General features: G+C 33.8%; 1 protein-coding gene across 1 annotated transcript; it reads left to right on the plus strand.

Annotated features, from left to right (window-relative positions):
• Positions 1–6,644: 6,644 nt before the first annotated feature.
• On the plus strand, positions 6,645–10,678 carry LOC110902701 (protein TIC 40, chloroplastic). Its single transcript, XM_022149167.2, has 10 exons — positions 6,645–6,937; positions 8,071–8,131; positions 8,213–8,270; positions 8,372–8,389; positions 8,516–8,789; positions 8,905–8,983; positions 9,166–9,266; positions 9,426–9,529; positions 9,623–9,670; positions 9,778–10,678. The coding sequence occupies exons 1-10, from the start codon at positions 6,730–6,732 to the stop codon at positions 9,835–9,837; spliced, it is 1,011 nt and encodes a 336-aa protein (XP_022004859.1). The 5' UTR covers positions 6,645–6,729; the 3' UTR covers positions 9,838–10,678.
• Positions 10,679–19,984: the final 9,306 nt, after the last annotated feature.

The raw sequence follows: 19,984 nt of genomic DNA on the forward strand, positions 1-19,984 counted from the left end.
TGGAAAGCCTTAACTTTCATTGTTGACGCTTTTAACCCCTCTCATACGAATTTGATCATAACTTTCTCGTTTTAAAACGGAACTTCGCGGAATTTATATAGTACATTCTAGCGAGCGTATTTTACTGTTACAAAGCCTCGGGTACGTCAAAGGGTCACTCAGAGGTATAATTAAACATGTTGACACAGTTAACCCCCTGTAGCTTGTAACCTCTCACTTTCTTCCGCGTTTCGCTTCCGTACGATCCATGATTTATTCGTTTGAAGGTACGAGCATCGTTTAGGGTTACTATACAGTATACTTACCCTTGTTTGACATTTATAACCTTCGAATTTACATACTTTCAAGGTTTGTCAACTTTAGTCCTTTATTCAATATTAAATGCCACGTGTAAACTCAAGACACGTGTCAATACATTATTGGACACAAAATTTCGAGGTGTTACAACGGGGCACAATAATAATATACCGGAACTAAAAAGGGTAAGTAGAAGGGTAAAAAAAAGTAAGTGTAAACTTCCGTTTTACTCCTTGTGATTTGATCGCTTTAATAGTTTTGCCCAAATCCTTTAAAAATAGTCATTTTACTCAATAGTATGTTTTTTTCCATTTTACTTCCCGACTCTTAACTCAGTTAAACTATTCAAGTAAGGGTAGGGGTATTTCAGTAATTTTATATAAAAGTAATTAATTATATATTATTAACTAGGTGAGACACCCGTGCTTCGCAGCGGGGTGTCTCGTAAGTAGGTAGTAAGCGCTTTTTTGTACTAAACTATCACACATACGACATAAAACAAAGAACCTACATTGTTTGTTTTATTTCTAATGAAAAATGTTATAACTCGAATACAATTCCGAGTTCAATAAACTTTATATCTGAGCGTTGAGAAAAAAAATTAAACGCGTAGATTTTTTTAATAGAAAGAAAACGAAAACAAACTTTCCAAAGTTCCCATAATGCACTTAGTTGTAATTTGAGTTTTTTTTTTCTTATCGAATAATAATTTTGATACTATTTAAATAAGAACATGGCTAGAATAATACTAAATTAACGAATAACTGTTATGTTGGATTATTGGTGCAAATGTCATTTGGTCAGAATCGATGCGGTATGTCAGGGTATCGGCATGGTCCCACCACTCGACAAAATACTCTATTTTTAATACAAGTCCATTGTTAACAAAATTTATATCAAACTAAACACACTATGTATTATTTTCTTTTAAATTAACTAATGCAACCTACAGAAAGAAAATCTAATTAAATGAACTAAAAATGTGTATTATTTATAGGGTCAAGTTATTCTACAAAGGCTTCTAATTGTAAGAAGTGTAAGAATGATTTATAGAGTGACAAGTGTCCAATAACCTAAAACTAAACCCACTACATCACCACCAAAAACCTAAACACCCACCCCCACCCCACCACCACCCAAAAACCTAACCCCCCCCCCCCCCCGCGTCAAAAAAAAAAAAAAAAAAAAAAAAAAAAAAAAAAAAAAAACTATACCTCACCAAAAAACCCCCAAAAAACCTAAACCCCCCACCCCAACCCCCCAAAAACCTAAAAAAAACCTAACCCCTCACCCCACCCCCCAAAAACCTAAAAAAAAACTAAACACCCACCCCAACCCAAAAACCTAAACCCCCACCCCCCACCCCCCACCCTCCACCCCTCACCCCCTCGGCAAAAAAAAAAAAAAAAAAAAAAATTAGGGTGGGTGATGTGTGTGTGTGTGGGGGGGGGGGGGTTGGGGGTTTAGGTTTTTTGTGGTGGTGGATGTTTAAGGTTTTTTTTTTTTTTTTTTTTTTTTTTGTAGTGGGGTTTTTTTTGTGTAGTGGGTTTTTTTAGGTTATTGGACACTTGTCACTCTATAAATTCTTCTTACACTTCTTACAATTAGGATCCTTTGTATTTGATCCTAATCCATTATTTATGGTATAATATAAAGAGTAAATAAAGTAATTAGTAATATAACAGTTTGTTAAAACATATATAACAGATATAAACTTTTACTAAATATTTGAAAAGTGTAGAAATGAAACTACCAAAATTCTATTACACAAGTTTACAAGGCGACAATGAAAAAATTGTATAATAAAAAATGGACAAAAAGAAACTTTCATTGAAATCGTTATGTACGGTTTTGGGTTTGAGTGTATACGTGATAACCAATTGAGCTCCTGTATGTCTTTTAAATAGTTAAAATATGTTATTTGTCCAAATATAATAATTAAAATATAACATTATTCATGTCCTTGAAAATGTAAACGAAAATCTATTCAAAAGGAATTATAACAACAAAAAATTACAATGATTATATTAAAAATAATTATTAAAATAAAAACGTTTGATGTACTCCATTTTAACAATTTATGAAAAAATTAATTAAAAAAGCAAAACTAAAAGCTAAATTATCTTATTTGTCTACATATAATAATTAAATTATAGCATTGTTAAACTCCTTTGAAAATGTATTTTAACAATTCATTCAAAAATTAATTAAAAAAGCAAAACTAAAAGCTAAATTATGTTATTTGTCTAAATATAATAATTAAATTATAGCACTGTTCAACTCCTTTGAAAATGTAAGATTTGTCTACATATAATTATTAAATTATAGCATTGTTAAACTCTTTTGAAAATGTATTTTAACAATTCATTAAAAAATTAATTAAAAAAGCAAAACTAAAAGCTAAATTATGTTATTTGTCTAAATATAATAATTAAATTATAGCACTGTTCAACTCCTTTGAAAATGTAAGATATAAGAATTCCTTAAAACACCAAACCACATTCTCCCAACACACACTCTCATTCTGCCCCTGCATCAATGGCGGTACTTCCATGGCAGGGCCGGTTATAAGCAAGTTCAAAGTGTGCTTGAGAACAGGGCCCAAATGATTAAAGGGCCCAAAATTTTTTATGTTGTACAGGCCCCAAAGTTTGGTAACAAACCCAATCACTTAACTGATTATAGGCCCAAACCTTTGACTCAAAATACAATCGGTCGCAGGAAATCAAAAGTCGCGTACTCGCGTGGTTCTTTGCTTTGCACCAGGCCACCAGGGATCTGATCAAAGTCATCAAATCAAACGCTGCAGGATTTCTGATCAAACTCATCAAACGCTGCACCAGGCCACCGGACATCCGCAATTCCGCATTCCGCAGATTCGCGAATCGCGATTCAGGAGAGGTATTGTTCAATTGTTTGTTGTCTTTTGATTTTTGTTTGTTGATTGATGTTACTGTTGTTCCGAGTTACATATTGATTTCGAAAAACATTCATATTAAATCTATCACAAACATTGCTTCCAAACTCATAAAGGATCTAAAGGATTCAACCTTGATACTGCGACTTTTTACCAGGTTTGAATCCCATGTTATGCATCATAGCTTGAATAAACATGGACTATTTACTAAGATTATAATTACAAAATATAAACCTGCACCATTACTACCCTAATTGAACGTGAGAATAAAGCATTGTTAAATAATCTGTGAATTTGGAATATCTTACAAAGGTTAATTAAAGTGCGAGAGGTAAAATATGCAGATGAAGATTTATGTTACTACATACTGTATTATATCATCAAGTGGAAATTTACATGTAAAGTTGGATTATTTTACAATAAGTGATCACTTCATTTTCCACCAACGGTCTACAATCATAATTCTTTTTGCTTGGGGTATGCTTTATATTTATACATTTATGCTACTGATTGATAATTATATTGATGAGTTTTTAGTTATATAATTGAATGATTGATGAGTTTATGTTATATAAAGATTTGCGAATAGGGCCCAAATTTTTTATCTCTCGAACAGGGCCAAATTTTTTTTTGGGATTTTCGGAGACGGCCTGTTCCATGGCTTCTTCTCACCTTCACCTTCTTCCTCACCACCACCACCTAATCTACCCCCTCCCACGACATCGTTTTACTCCTCACCAAAATCAAACCCTCACTCCAAGGCCCCACCCAAAATCTCATCTTATCCTCATGGAACACCTCTGTTCCACTCTACCAATGGCAAGGCCTCAAATGGATTCTCACAAACGAAACCCAACTCATCTACACACCGGTTTCATCCTCAAATTGGTCAAATCTCTCTCCAAAAACCCATCTCTCTATCTTCTTTCTTTTCAACTCTCGTCGACGAATCATGGGTTCTATGCCTCTTATCTTCCAAATAAAACTCTCAATGAACTTTTACATGGTTTGCACATTGGTATTTATATTTCTTTTTTTATTGGATATTTATTAGGGCGTCTGGCATGTTAAAGGTGGTTGATTTGCAGGTGGTTTGTACAGCTAGGCCTAGGGTTGATGATCTAGTTTTAGAGAGTTGGGGTGGTAATGGGTGGCAGATGGTAGTGGGGATCAGATTGATGGTGGTGGCTAGTAGAGCCTAAAGAGAATGTAGAGAGATATGTGGTAGTGAAAGAGGGTTTTGATCGTCTAAATAAATAAATAAAAAGACAAAAACAGAATTAAGGAATTAATAATTTATAATTAATTAATTATATAAAAAATTACTGAAATACCCTTACCCTTAGTTGAACGACTTAACTGAGTTAAGAGTAGGGGAGCAAAATGAAAAAAAAAAACAAGGTAAACTATTAAAGTAAAATGGTTATTTTTAAAGGATTGGGGCAAAACCAATAAAACGACCAAAGCACATGGAGCGAAACGGAAGTTTACACAAAAAGAAAAGAGTTAACTTTCATTTTGCTCCCTGTGATTTTGTCATTTTAACGGTTTTGCCCCAATAGTTTAAAACTAGCCATTTTCCTTACTGGTTTTTCTTAGGGCTGGCAATTGGGTACCTGTTAAGACACGATTAGACCTGTTTGACTGAAAAATACACTCTTTGACTTTTTTATTTTTAAAATAAATAAAATTACAATGTTAGGATCTATCATTTATTCATCTGTGTACATAAAATTAAAACTGTTTTATAAACATGAGGTAGAAAGTAGTTAAATGAGTCGTAATCATGTTTGAAACTTATGTTGTGCGCGTCGTCAGAAACCTGTTAAACCTGTTAATACACGATTTGCCAGCCATTTTTTTCTAACTTATCGTAATTTTGCTCCCCGCCTCTAACTCCATCCAAATAATTTATTAACTAGAAGGGTATTTTGGTAATTTTATAGATAAAAGCAAGGGCATGTAAGTCTTTTCACCTAAATAAACCTATAACTTGTTTATTTACATGTATATAAGTAATTCTTTTCCGATCCCCATCTTTCCAACCACTCTTTCTACCGGACACCACCATCCACCACCACCTGCAACTACAACCTGCCGACTACGACTATCGCGACCTTTAGGTGCTGTTTGTTTTTTCAGAGGTAAAATGTCTGCAGTCTGCGGACCACATCTGCAGACGTCTGCAATAGAAGAGGTGGATCAAACCTCTGTTGTCTGCAAGAAGAAGACTGTTTGTTTTTTAAATTCTACACGCTACTGAAATAAACAATTAACATAAACCTAAACCTAAACGTAAACAATTAACATAAACCTAAATCTAAACATAAACAATAAACATTATCTAAACATGAACCTAAATCCAAATATCATATATTCATATTCTAATTTCTAACAACTTTTTATAGCACTAAAATAATCAATAATCAATCTGCAAAGACATCAAACCTACCATAGTAATTTCCCTTTTAAATTTTACATTATGTTGTAGGGTTCTATCACTAATAGCTTTAATCATCCTGGGCGACAAACTTTTGCCCTTTTGGTACTCAAGTCTACCCAACAAAGCTCTGGCTTCCTTCAGTTCATACACATATAATATACACTTTTTATTTAATGCCACAAAAATATACAAAAACAAGCAAACAAATATTATATCAAGAACTCCAAACATGAAATAAAACAGTTAATTTTCACCTCCTAGTTCAAAGAAAGGGCTTCTTTTAGAGTGGATTCAGCTTCATCAACTTGAGCATCTTCAAACTTTGAGTCCCGATCGCCAGTTCCGGTTCGAGAAGAAAGCCCCTTGAATTCCGTCTGCAGAGTGTTTGGTTGGGGGCGATGGAGGAGGAGGTGGTTATGTGAGGCAGCAAGGCGCCGGCTTGGAGGAGGTGGTACGCGATTGGGGTCGACGACGCAACAGGGGCTGGCGAGGCAGCAGTAGCCGACTGGAGGTAGGGAAGGTGATGAAGATGTGGTGGTGGACTGGTGGCGGAGGGGAGATGTGGAGGAGGAACATGTTAGGGGATGTTTTGAAGGAGAAGAGGATGAGAAGAGACTTGAAGATGTAAGTCCATGTCTGCAAGAGGAAGAGGTCTAGAAGACCTTTTTTAATGAAAACACTTTCGAAAAACAAATACTCTGCAGACTCATAGGTCTGCGTGAAGAAGTACTTCTCACAGAAAACAAACACCACCTAACTAAACGTTTTAATTGAGTTAGAGTCATGGAGCAAACTACCGAAATACCCCTACTTCTAATTGAACGTTTTAACTGCAGAGAGCAAAACCGTTAAACAAACTCGAAAGATCAGGAATGAAAATGACTATTTTTAAACTATTAAAGCAAAACCGTTAAAATAAAAAACAAACACAAGAAGGAATACTAAAGTTAACTCAAAATAAAAAGAAAACCAAAACCCTCTTGAGCATCTTAAAACCTCCGGTCTTTTCATACGCATATATTATACGTACACTAAAAAAACCCTAATCACCCACAATTTTGTGAAGATTCGTATGATGGTGAATATGATGGATAATCTAGCCCTTAATGTGTCTTCTCAAAATAAACTAGTTTCAGGGTTTACAGCAAACCCTCGTACTGATGCTACTACAATCTCCAACAAACCCTTGTTTTGCCCCTTTAAAATCCCCAAAAGAAGCGGTGCAATCTACAAGTCCAAATCTTCAATTTCAACCCCACGAGCAATCAACAAATTAAATGGTATATTTGTTATTTTTTTATATTTTAATCGGGTTTTGTACTTGTGTGTTTGTATATGAACTTGAAAAACGATCCTTTCTTTTTTATTTTATTTTAAAAGTGGATGATGATTTTGAAAAAAATCAACCCTTAGATTATTGGGTGTTGAGGAGCTTGGATCGGAGGCATTGCTCTACATGTGGCAGATGAGGGCTTCACCAGTCCACCCAAAAAAAGTCCACCCAAAAAAAGTAGGGTGTGGAAGCGGCGTAGGGTGCCATGCGTTTTTTTTGTTTTTTTATTAGTTGACAATTATATAAAAAACACAATTTATATTAAACAAGGTAACCATGGCCCGCCATGTGACCCACACCAAAGAGGCGACGCCATGCCCAATGCTTAGCCGGTGTTGTGTAGCCAGTGTTAAACCCAATCCACCGCCCCAACCCACGCCTCACACCCCATAGTCTTAAGGGCTTGGCAAACTCTCCATTATTGCCCCTGTTGGTGGCGCGGTGTGTTGGTAGGGCTTCTTATGGTGTTGAAAAACCATTAGAAACCAACCAGGTCCAAACCGAGCTAAAGCGGCTGGTTTGTTCCGGTTTAGGGGAGAGCGTTTCGATTTACAGCTGTCAAAACTGATCAGTCCGAACTAAGCTAAATTTGCCGGTTCAAATGGTTGTTACCAAACGTATATAAGAATTATCAGCAAATTAGGCAATTTTATCAATTGTATTTTTTACATCAAAATGTAATTAGGCAATTTATAAATTATATATAAGCGTTATCAGCAAATTAGTCAATTTTATCAATGGTATATAAGAACTATCAGCAAATATAATACGCTCTTTCTGGTCCACATATCCCAAAAACAATGTAGTTATGTAATGTAAATACAAAAAGTATTGGACCAAATGAAAAAGTCAAAAATTAATATTTATATTAGTATTTTTACCCAAGAGAATGGTGGCCCTCAAGTTGTCTTACATTTTTTAAAAGTGCCCCTCAAGTATCCTCAAATGTAAACAAATGCCCTTCAGCTCATATAAAACTTCAAAATATATAGTTGTTTATGAATTTTTTGAAATTCCTATTCACATACTGTATGAGATTTTATATTTGCTTGCTTTGAATCAAGATTTTAATTTGTATAGATGCAAAGGATTGTTTTGCAAGAATCTCATCTTCCAGCGGTCAACATTCATCTTCACAAGCGTAATTACGCGTCCCTTCGCAATTTCCTAATTCAGTTATTCTTGTTTCTTTCTTATTGAATGAATGTGTTTGTGCTTGTAGGGGTTCTATTATGTTCTGGGTCGGAGTTGGTGTTGCACTTTCTCCAGTTTTTTCATCGGTGAGTGCGTATACAATACCTTGCACTTTCTTTCAACTGTAAATTTGTTATGTTATAATATATACTTTTATGTTTTACTAATCTTGTATCTTTAATCGCAGGCCGCATCATACTTAAAGGTACACATCATCCTACACAGAAACCTTCTATTATCTTATATTAGCAAATGTTGCATGATGATGTCTCATATGATGTTTTAAGTTTTTTTTTTTTTTTTTTTTTTTGTTATGTATTTGAAATTTCAGAAATACGCAATGACCATGATAGAGAAAACGGACACACAAAATAACAAATCTGCCACTGCCACTGCCACTGCCACATCACCACGTGCTAAGCAATGTAAATTGACTATAGTTGTACCAGCTGGTTTCGAAATTGAGGTAACACAAGCTAACAAATCTGAAACCTCTCAAGGCTCATCTGCCACATCAGCAGTGACCGTAGATGTGCCTCCAACTAAAACAAAGCCCATAGAGTCTAACGATGACAATGAATCAATCAAAGAGCCAAAGAAATCTGGTATTTAAATTGTAATAATCATTGAAATATGTTTAAAGATTAAGAGGCTAAAACATTGACATGTGCATTATTATTGTGATATTTGAAGTAAGAAACTAATTTAATTTCGGGACAGGTGCAAAAAGTAATGGTGTGACGGTTGAAGCACTGGAGAAGGCGATAGATGATCCAACTGTACTAAAGATGGTCTATCCGTAAGTTAAAATTGAAATGCTCTGTCAGCAATTAGGGGATGTTTGGATTAAGTTTTATATTTGCATTTTGCCCATGGTTAGGGGTGCAAACGAGCTGAGCCGAGCCCGAGCTCGAGCTCGTTTAACATTTATCGCTCTAACATTAAATACAATATTTATCTGATTTTCCTATTTTTGTTCAGGAATGACATGGGGGGAAACCCTGAATGGAACAACCGCGTGATGGACTCGTTTAAGGATATTGATCTTGATCTTAACAGTCCAGAGGTCAAGGAGCAATTCGGTAATTTTTCACAATAATTTGGTCAAGCTTAAGAAACTTGTAATTTTAGATGTTTGTAATGTTTTTGTACATGCTAGATATACTTATCACATGTATATGGATATTGATATTATTGTAAGATGATGTGTATTCATAACCGTCGTGTGATTCTTGTTGAAGATCAAATCGGGCTGAACCCAGAAGAAGTTGTATCTAAAATCATGGCGAATCCGGAAGTTGCTATGGCATTTCAAAACCCTAGAGTTCAAGCAGCCATCATGGATGTATGTTCTCGCATGCGCATGCACTCTTTTGGCTCTTTTTTTTTTTTTTTTTTTAATTTCTGTTGAGGAATAACATTGATGCTATGTTTGCAGTGTTCTCAGAACCCTATGGGCATCATCAAGTACCAAAATGACAAGGAGGTAAAGCTCTACTTATGCTTTATAATAAGATAATTACATGTTCAAGTGTTTGGCAAATAGTTGTGATAAACTTAAAATCACATTTCTTTATGTTAATAATGTCTCAGGTTATGGATTTGTTCGACAAGATATCAGAACTCTTTCCGGGGGTGACACGTGCAGAGTGATCGATCGATGTTTACTAACATGTTTATTAAGAGGTAATTAAGTAGTGTTTTTGTTGGATTCTGGTTTTGAAACATAACCTTAATGGTTTCCTGTCATGATACTTCCTATTCCAAGATGTGTCTTCTTTTGATTAGTAGTCATACATTTTTATCAAACAAAATGCTTAATGAAACAGTATATTTTGTGGATGAAAATATTACATATTTGTTTGGTCAATTATTATTTTATTTACGGGAAATTAATGTGTGTATGTATAATATAGAATCCGTATTGAAAATTATTGAAATAGTTATTTTTTAGGTATTTCACTAATGTCATATACCGGACATATATTATATGAATTAGTTCTAGTAAATTTGGAAACATAAGCGTGTCGCCACGATAAATTCGGAGTTTAAGAAAATATTATATTTGAAAGGAAACAAATAAATTGTTGGAAAACCGTACAAAGGAATACCTACACCGATTTTAATAATACCGATACCAATGTTTGTTCTGCATTTGTTCAACTCGTTCTGTTACCAGTATGACGGTAATCGGTATACTTTATGAAAAAAAAGATACCTTACTCAGAACACAACTAGATTTGTAATGATACGCATTTGCAACCATTTCGTTTACATGAATTTACGCAAAAACTAAATTCTTCCTTTACGTCGAGCGAAATATTAAAAATGAAAGCCAGTAATGTTTCAGACATTAACAATAAGGGTATCAATGTTGTTCGGTAAGTTATACGTTTGTTCGCCACTAAACACTCAATATAGCTTATGATACAAAATAAAGTACCCTATTTCGTATACAACTCCAGTTAAAAAAAAAAAAAAAAAAAAAAAAAAAAAACTACAGTTAGTTTTTTTAAAAAAACTAAAGAATGCAAGTTAGTTATCAGAGAAATTGAATATAGTAAATAATTAAAGGGGAAAGTAAATATGAGGCTGTTACACATCTAGGCTTAAATGCGAAACCAATTAAAACTACGTCGTTTTGATAAAAATCTTACTAAAACTTATTTAATTTCTTTTAATCCTTTCTTTACTCTTTATCGTCTTCCCACCATCCCAATCTAATAAGAATTATATATAGTCCAGTTCTAAATTTATTGTGTATCAAAAGATGAATTGGAAATTCATTTTAGTTTAGTTGTAATTTGGATCGTGATGATTGAGTGGGCGTATAATCGTGAAGATTCATTTTAGTTTAGATGTATAAGGGTGTAATTTGGATCGTGTAATTCGTTGGAAGAAACCGGCATTTAGATCCAAGAAAACGAAGCTCTGCTTATTCAAAGTCCTCATGTTTTAAGTTTCAAGAAGACTCTCTATTCAAGGCAAAATAAATATCAAGAATTCTTTACACTGAAATTCACTTAGCCTTTTTTTTCTTATGATGAACAAAAACATCATTTCAAGGAAATAAATAAGTTGTAGTAAGATTTCAAGGAAATACAATCAAGAAATCATAATAAAAAAACATCATTTCAAGGACAACACCATTCTTTCGACTATTTTTTTCTTATGATGAAGACTAAACAGAGGATTACAAGGAATTATATAAGTTTTAGTAAGATTTCCCCATAATTAAATGGGCTAAGAGCTTATATTATTTTATTATACTAAATAAACACAAATATACATACGTATGCAAATCTATACACAAAAAAAACTTGCGAAAACCATTCTGGTAACTGTATTATATAGTATAGATAGTGTGTTAATATTTTAATGGTATTATATAAAATAATAGTGAGTTAATATTTTAGGGGTGGTTGGGAGTGGAAATAATATTCGCTTTTGGTTTGATCATTGGTTTGGAGATGTTACATTGAAAAGTCGGTGGCCTTGCCTTTATAAACTTGATCGAAATAAAGGGTGCAAAGTGAATGATCGGCTGAAACAGGAAGATAGAGGTATGTTGTTTGCAGGTGTGTGGAGTAGGCAGCCCAGATCTGTCGAAGAGCTTTCGAGCTCCAGGATCTGATGCGCCTCATTCCCGGGTTTAAGTTCAGTGGCCTGGAAGATAGATGGGTCTGGAACGATGGGTCTAAGGGCCCTTTTTCGGTGGCTGATTGTAAGAGGCTGTACAGAATTAATGATAGGGCGACTAGTGTGTTTTCTATGAAGTGGGAAGCTTGGATTCCTATAAAAGTCAATCTTCTTTCTTGGCGGGCTGGCAGGTATAAACTTCCTACGCGTATGGCTTTGAGGAGACGTAGAATCAATATCCTGGATACGTCGTGTCCGTTTTGCAGCTTGTGTGATGAAGACATCAATCATTTGATGGTTGGGTGTGGTTTTTCCTATGGTGTTTGGAGTTTGATATGCAAATGGTGCAAGCTGGACCTTTTCTTTGCATATGATTACGATGATTTGTTGATGTTATACAAAAATGTGCATGCCGGAAAGTGGAGGAAAAAGATTATAAGAGGTATAGTCATGATAACGGCTTGGGTTATTTGGAACGTAAGGAACAAGAAGATCTTCCAAAATAAAGACAACAAGGTTGCGGATGCCGTGGCGGAGGTGAAGTCCAAGGCGTTTTTATGGCTAAAGCATAGGTCGAAATATAACAAAATTTTTTGGAAGGATTGGGCATCTTATCCTTTGTATATGTGTGTATAATTTGGCGGTTCTCGGTTTTGAGTGCTAGCCGTTTTTGTAACAACTGCCTCTAAAATCAATAATTAGAACAATCATTAGCTAATAAGAAAACCCTAATTGAGACACCCAAGTAATTTTGCACTAACCCTAAAATTTTCATAGCAATCGGAATCAGGATCAGGGCCCCTAAAACCCAGAGGGGATAAACCCTATTTGATAATATCTGAACGAATTTGTGCGTGGAGGTTAAGTTTCGGTCGAAACTGACTCAGCAGGCCTATAACCACAACAAGGCTACTCTAGGCTAGATGTGCATCCCAGGCGAGTCGCGACAGGGATCACGGCTTCTTCCGCGACACGCGGGGGAGTCCAATTTCACCTATAAATACTAGGCCTTGGGACTTGAAACCTGACACTAAAACGACGTAAAATTTCTGTTTGTACGTCGAGATAATACCGTTATATCACAATTAAACACACACTAATCACGAGGTGCTGCCACAATCAGGGTAATAACTCGATCGCTATTACGATTCAACGTCCGATCGATTATAACTATCCAACGATAGTCCGGGTGCTGCTCAATTGAGCTTGTACTTTGATTATTCGTCATGATTTCGACTTGAATATTAGAGTGCTGTTCGAATTCGGACTATGCTCTGTTATTCGTTGTGAATCCGATTGAATTATCGAGTATTGCACTGATTAATCGTTGTGAAAGTTTAATCTCGTGAATTGACGTAACTGCTGTATTAGTTACTAACCTGTCTGTGTGTGCATTGTGTTAAATTAGGTTTAAGCAAGGCTAATCAGTAGGCTTATATCTATTGCTCGTTAATCTGCAATGTGAGTCATTCTTCTTTTTAAATTGTTTTCTCACTGTTTGTGAGTAAGTATTACAATACCTCAAATTATTTTCAAAGGTTATAATTACAGGGATTAAGTCTTTGTAATCACCAAATTACAGCTGGTATGTGGGGTATTGTGCACAGTACTGTTATTATCACTCTATGTGAGTGAATATTACTCTATGTGAGTTATTTCTACTCTGTGTGAGTACACCGTCACTAGATGGGCAACGGGACCCACTAGTGGTATGACCACAGTCACAGAAATGAATCGAGTGACAAATACCCATTCTTGATAATTGGTTGATAGAAACATTGTAATCGCTCTTAATACTGTAAATTATAACTAACGGGTCGTTTTAGAAAACAAAATGATTCACTCAGTATTTCCCCGCTGACAAAACCTTTTTCAAACATGTTTCAGGTGATCTGTGTGATCCAGGAAAAGTGCAGTAAAGCACTATCAAGCTCAGAGAAGTGGCTCAGTGTAAATAAATGAATAAAACATGTTTTGAAAAATAAAGATTTCTGTGTGAAATCAACTTATTGTAAATTATGGGATTTATCCCTTAGACTTTGTATAATATATTAAACGGGCATTTTACGGATAAAAGATCCTGTTATAAAAAGACTTCCGCTGTCGCATAAATTAAAATACCACGGGTACCACTGAAATCTGCATCGCGGGCCCCGATTCCGTCCAGGGTGGGTCGGGGGCCGCGACAGTTTTTAATGAAAGTTAACGTTCAAAAAAAAAAAATACAAAGGATAAAATAAATAAGAAGGGTAAGAAGAATTCTAATCCATTGATTTTAGATTTGGAGGGTTGAGATTAGTTGTAGAAAAAAGAAGATAATAGAAGGGCATAAAGGGAATCCTATATTTATGGATTTAAAACGTCCATAACTTTTTACATGCAAGGCACATGCCAATTCCCCTATCGATTTAAAACGTCCATAACTTTTTCATACGACATTTAAAAAAAAATCACCATAATAACGAGCGTTTTTTTATCTTTAATATGAGTACCATATTATCATATAAAAATAAAATAAAAAATTTCATTTTTACTGGGGTTTTTTTTGCATTGTGTTGAAGGTTCAGGTCATTGTGTCTTTTAACTGGGTTTTGGTCAATAGAGTTTCTATACATTGTGATATTATCAAAACCTATAACACAATGTTAATTTGGGGTTCTATCCATTGCGTTTTTATAAGAACCTATAACACAATAAATGACACAATGAAGATGGTGTTATATCTGGGTTTTCTATAAATTGTGTTATTAGTTCAAGTCATTGTGTTTAATATGTTATTCATTGTGTTTTAATATGTTGTCTGTTATGTTTTAATAATTTGTTCAATTTTTTATTATCTTTATTCATTGTGTTTTAGTTTGTTATGTATTGTGTTTTTAGTTTGTTTTCCATTGTGTCTTCATTTGCTCTCCATTGTGTCTTTTATCTGTTGTCATTAATTGTGTCTTTTATATGTTGTTATCAATTGTGTTTTTATTTAGTCTGATACTTACTGTGTTATATGTTATCGCTATTATGTTATACGTTATGGTCATTGTGTTTTAGTATGTTTTCCATTGTGTCTTTATGTGTTGTCATTGATTGTATTTTTGATCTACTTTACATTGTGTTTAAATCATGTTCATTGTGTTATTATCAAAACCTATAACACAATGTTAATTTGGGTTCTATCCATTGCGTTTTTATAAGAACCTATAACACAATATATGACACAATGAAGATGGTGTTATATCTGGGTTTTCTATAAATTGTGTTATTAGTTCAGGTCATTGTGTTTAATATGTTATTCATTGTGTTTTAATATGTTGTTCATTGTGTTTTAATAATTTGTTAATTTTTTTTATTATCTTTGTTCATTGTGTTTTAGTTTGTTGTGTATTGTGTTTTTAGTTTGTTTTCCATTGTCTCTTCATCTGCTTTCCATTGTGTCTTTTATCTGCTGTCATTAATTGTGTCTTTTATCTGTTGTTATCAATTGTGTTTTTATTTAGTCCGATACTTATTGTGTTATATGTTATTGCCATTGTGTTATACGTTATGGTCATTGTGTTTTAGTATGTTGTCCATCGTGTCTTTATCTATTGTCATTGATTGTGTTTTTGATCTACTTTACATTGTGTAATATGCAACTGGGTTTTTGAATTTTTTTTTGAAAAATATAACAATATGGTACTCATATTAAAGATAAAAAACGCTCGATTTTATGGTATAATTTTTTTTTTAAAACAAATGATGTATAAAAAAGTTACGGACGTTTAATAATTGGGGGAAATAACATGTGACTTGCATGGTCATATTCTCTTTCCTCTCGTAGACAAAATTACCCTTTTTCTTTTAATTCCTCCTAAGACACTTGTCACTCTCTCCGGTGACTTCTTACCCTTCTTATTTTTAAATACTTTGTATTATAACTCAACGTTTACATTAGTTATATCTTTACAGTCGTAATTCTCCCTTTCTTTAACAACATTTAGGGCTGTAAACGAATCGAACGTTCAGCGAACAGTTCGTGAACCGTTCGGCGGGAAGTTCGTTTATGTTCGTTCGTTTAATAAACGAACGAACATGAACAAGAAATTTCGTTCGATTAGTTAAATGAACGAACGTGAACATATGTCTCGTTCGTTCAATTGTGTTCGTGAACGTTCGGTAAGGTGTTCGTGAACATTCGTTCATTTGTGTTCGTTTATGTTCGTATGTTTGTGTTATAATTAAAGATTTTTGTACTTTCATATATTTTATCTATACTTTTTATATTATTAAAGTTTTATTTATTTTATTACCCTAATAATTAAGCTAGGAAACACTATTTCACCTTGTTTATGCACCACTTCCCTTTCCTTTCTCATTATTTACATCAACATATACGATCGACCTCCGTTTCACAATAAGGGATTCAAGTTCTAGTGCTACTCTTTGGGCCATCCACCTTTATCTTTCATCGCGTTCGTCAAATTTATTTGTGTTCGTGAACCGTTCGTGAACACGCTCATTTCCTTAATGAACGAACACGAACATAAAATCTCGTTCGGTAAGTGTTCACGAACCGTTCGTGAACACATTTATTTCCTTAACGAACGAACACGAACAAGGGCCTTGTTCGTGTTCGTTCGGTTCGTTTACAGCCCTAACAACATTAAATACCTTGTTTATGCACCACTTCCCTTTCCTTTCTCATTATTTACATCAACGTATACGATCGACCTCCGTTTCACAATAAGGGATTCAAGTTCTAGTGCTACTCTTTGGGCCATCCACCTTTATCTTTCATCGCGTTCGTCAAATTTATTTGTGTTCGTGAACCGTTCGTGAACACGCTCATTTCCTTAATGAACGAACACGAACATAAAATCTCGTTCGGTAAGTGTTCACGAACCGTTCGTGAACACATTTATTTCCTTAACGAACGAACACGAACAAGGGCCTTGTTCGTGTTCGTTCGGTTCGTTTACAGCCCTAACAACATTAAATACCTTGCCACTAAACACTAGATCATGGATATCTTTTTTATAGCTATAAAGCAATATTGGAGATACGAAATCACTTAAGATGACTTTCAACCTATTCTTATATAAAAAATTGCCCAAATCGAATCGTTATTGGCTTATTGCTTAAAAATTGTGCTGATATCATATTGAACTACCCTGTAATATTTTTGTACTTTCTACACATACTATTAGTATGTATGGATATTATTATTGTAAGATGATGTTTATTTATACCTTTTAGGTGACTTTTGTTGAAGATATAATCGGGCTTACACCAGAAGAAGTTGAATCTAACATAGAGGCAAACTCTCATCATGATATTGTAATGATGGCATTTCAAAACCCTAGAGTTCTCACATGCACGTGTACTCTTATGGCTATTTTTTTTTTTTTATTTCTACTGAGATATAACGTTAATGTTATGTTTTGGCGAAATGACAAGGAGGTATTGCCCATAAAACTCTATATATTCATGCTTTATCATAAAATAAGATAATAAGATGTTCAAGTGTTTGGCAAATTGTGATAAACTTGATGAAACATGAGTAAAAGTCTCCTAAATCATCCAAATGGAAGCAAGCAAGCAGAATCCATTCATCCAAACATTAAATTTTGTTTTTTATAACTTCAAGTTGCATTTCAAAACGCATATCCAAACACCCGCTTATTCTTATAGTTGAAAATCACATTTTTTTTATATTTTTTACGTTTCAAGTCATGGATATGTTCGACAGTATGATCAAAATTATTTTCGGGGGACAAGTTTAAAAATCTGTTTACTTAAAATAAGTAGTGTTTTTGATACATTATGCTTTCTTGTTTTGAAACATAACCTTAATTGTTTCTTGTTATGAAGAAATTAATGATGTGGGAATATTAATATTTTGGGTATTACCTAACATGTATTTACTCTATGGCTATGAAATGTGAATTATTTTGAGTATCTATTTGATGTACGTGAAATACATAAGATGTTTTTACATTTTTTTTTCTTGTTTATATGTGAACTCTTTTATCTAATACTGTGTGACTGGCATTCCCATGCCAAATTAGCATGGGTGCGTTGAACACTGCGTGTTTTAGTTATTGAGGTGGAGAATGGGGTTGCATTATCAGTGTGAATGGGTTGAGAACATGGGTGTTCATCGAATCGAATATCGAATTTTTGAATTATTCGAATAATTTTTATTTTCTCTTGAATTCGTATTCGATTCGAATTCGATTAAAACTTATTGAATTCGATTCAAATTCGTATTCGAATAAAAAAACCCAATTCGTATTCGATTCGTATTCAATTAAAAATTCGAATTCGAATCGAATTCGAATATATTCGATTTGATTCAGATTATTTAAAAACATGTAAATAACTATTAAAATGAAACAAAAATTTTAAAGCAGCCATAAAGCCCGATATCACGTTAAAAAGTTCCAAATAAAATATTATAAGTCTAAAATTCAAAACGAGAAGTCTGGAATAACCACTTCACATTACAAGTTAATAATTTTAGGGTTAGAATTACTTAAGTTTTAGTTATGGGTCATGTATTGGGTTTGGTAATGGGTAATTGTAATACTAAATTTTGAAAATAATTTATAGTATAGCCTAATAAAAGTTATATATGTATTAACAATAAATAAAAATGTATAATTTTTATTCGAATCGAATCGAATTTGAATTTATAAATTCGTATTCGATTTACTTGACTCGAATTGAATCGAATTCGAAATCTTATAATCGAAACGAATTCTTGATAATTGAATCAAATTTAAACGAATTACGAATTTTTTAAATTCGAAACGAATTCTGAACACCTCTAATTGAGAAATAGGCCCACCCCATTCAAACCTATCACAATATTTTCTTTTTTATTTATTTATTTCACTTCACCTAAGGAGCAAACGGTTGAACATTTATTTACAGGTTGTAGTATTTCAGCGCGCATGTGGAATGAGATTTCTAGATGGTGCCGGATTCTAGATGTTTTCAGGGGCGTACCCACCCTAAGCCTAAGGTGGGCGGGCGCACCCCATAAAAAAAATATTTTTAGTGTTATTTTTCGCCGGAAATCCCGACCGCACCCCTTGGAATTTTTCACCCGCACCCTTGAAAATTTTCAACCGCCCCACTTAGAAAAAAAATTTATTAACCACTTATTCACTTAATTATTTAATCCAATCAAAGGCAAATTTGCACTCAATTTTTATTAACACAAGCTCAAACTCAACCTAAAGAAATTTGAACTAAATAAAATAACCCAAACCCATCCACCAATTCCATTTCCAAATCCCCCCCCCCCCAAAAAAAAAAAAAAAAAAAAAAAACTCGAAGCGACTTGACGCCACTGCTCACGACCTGGTGGTTTTTTTACCGGAAAACCCAAAATTCCGGTTGGACTGACCCATATTACGTCAGAATTCCAATATAGAACTAGTATGGTTTATTTATTTATTTTGTTTTATGTGATAATTAAGAGAAAATATAGATGTGTAAGGGTTTAATCTTTTTATATTTTTTTTGATTTTTTTGTTGTTCTAGACTTGTAGTTAAATGATTTTGTTGTTTTATTTATAGCTTTGTTTGTTTAAATGATTAGTTACAAGGAATCAACAATTAATATTAGGGCTTGAATGTTTAAAAATATAATTGAAAGTTACGGGCAATGGTTGAACATGATTGTTTATTTTGTTTAAGTGTTTAGTGTTGTTTTATGAACTTATGGAGCAAATTATATGTGTTAGGAACAATGAGTAAGAATGTAATGAACTTATGGTGTGTTTAGTATCTTTAGACGATATTTTGGATATATTTCAAAAAAAAAAACCCTGTAGGGCACAATTTTAAATACGTTTGTAATTTGTAATAATGTTTGACGTGTTTTTGATGATTTATAAATTTTAGTTTGACCTTCTTTTGTCTTACATGATCCGACCCGACCCGCTATAACCGATATTTTTATACAGCTAGGGGCCTAAAATCTCTAAAGATATTCCGCACCCCCAGGAAAAAATTCCTGGGTCCGCCACTGGATGTTTTCGCGTTCATGTTAAGGACTTGGGGGATATGCATGTGTCATGCAGTTTGTCGGGTGTTAGACCCGAATATTTAGTTCTTATAAAACCATTTACGACGATAATTTTAAGACTTGAAATAACAAGTTAAATTCATATTTTTG

The sequence above is a fragment of the Helianthus annuus genome, chromosome 2 (genome assembly GCF_002127325.2).
Source record: "Helianthus annuus cultivar XRQ/B chromosome 2, HanXRQr2.0-SUNRISE, whole genome shotgun sequence".
NCBI lineage: Eukaryota > Viridiplantae > Streptophyta > Magnoliopsida > Asterales > Asteraceae > Helianthus > Helianthus annuus.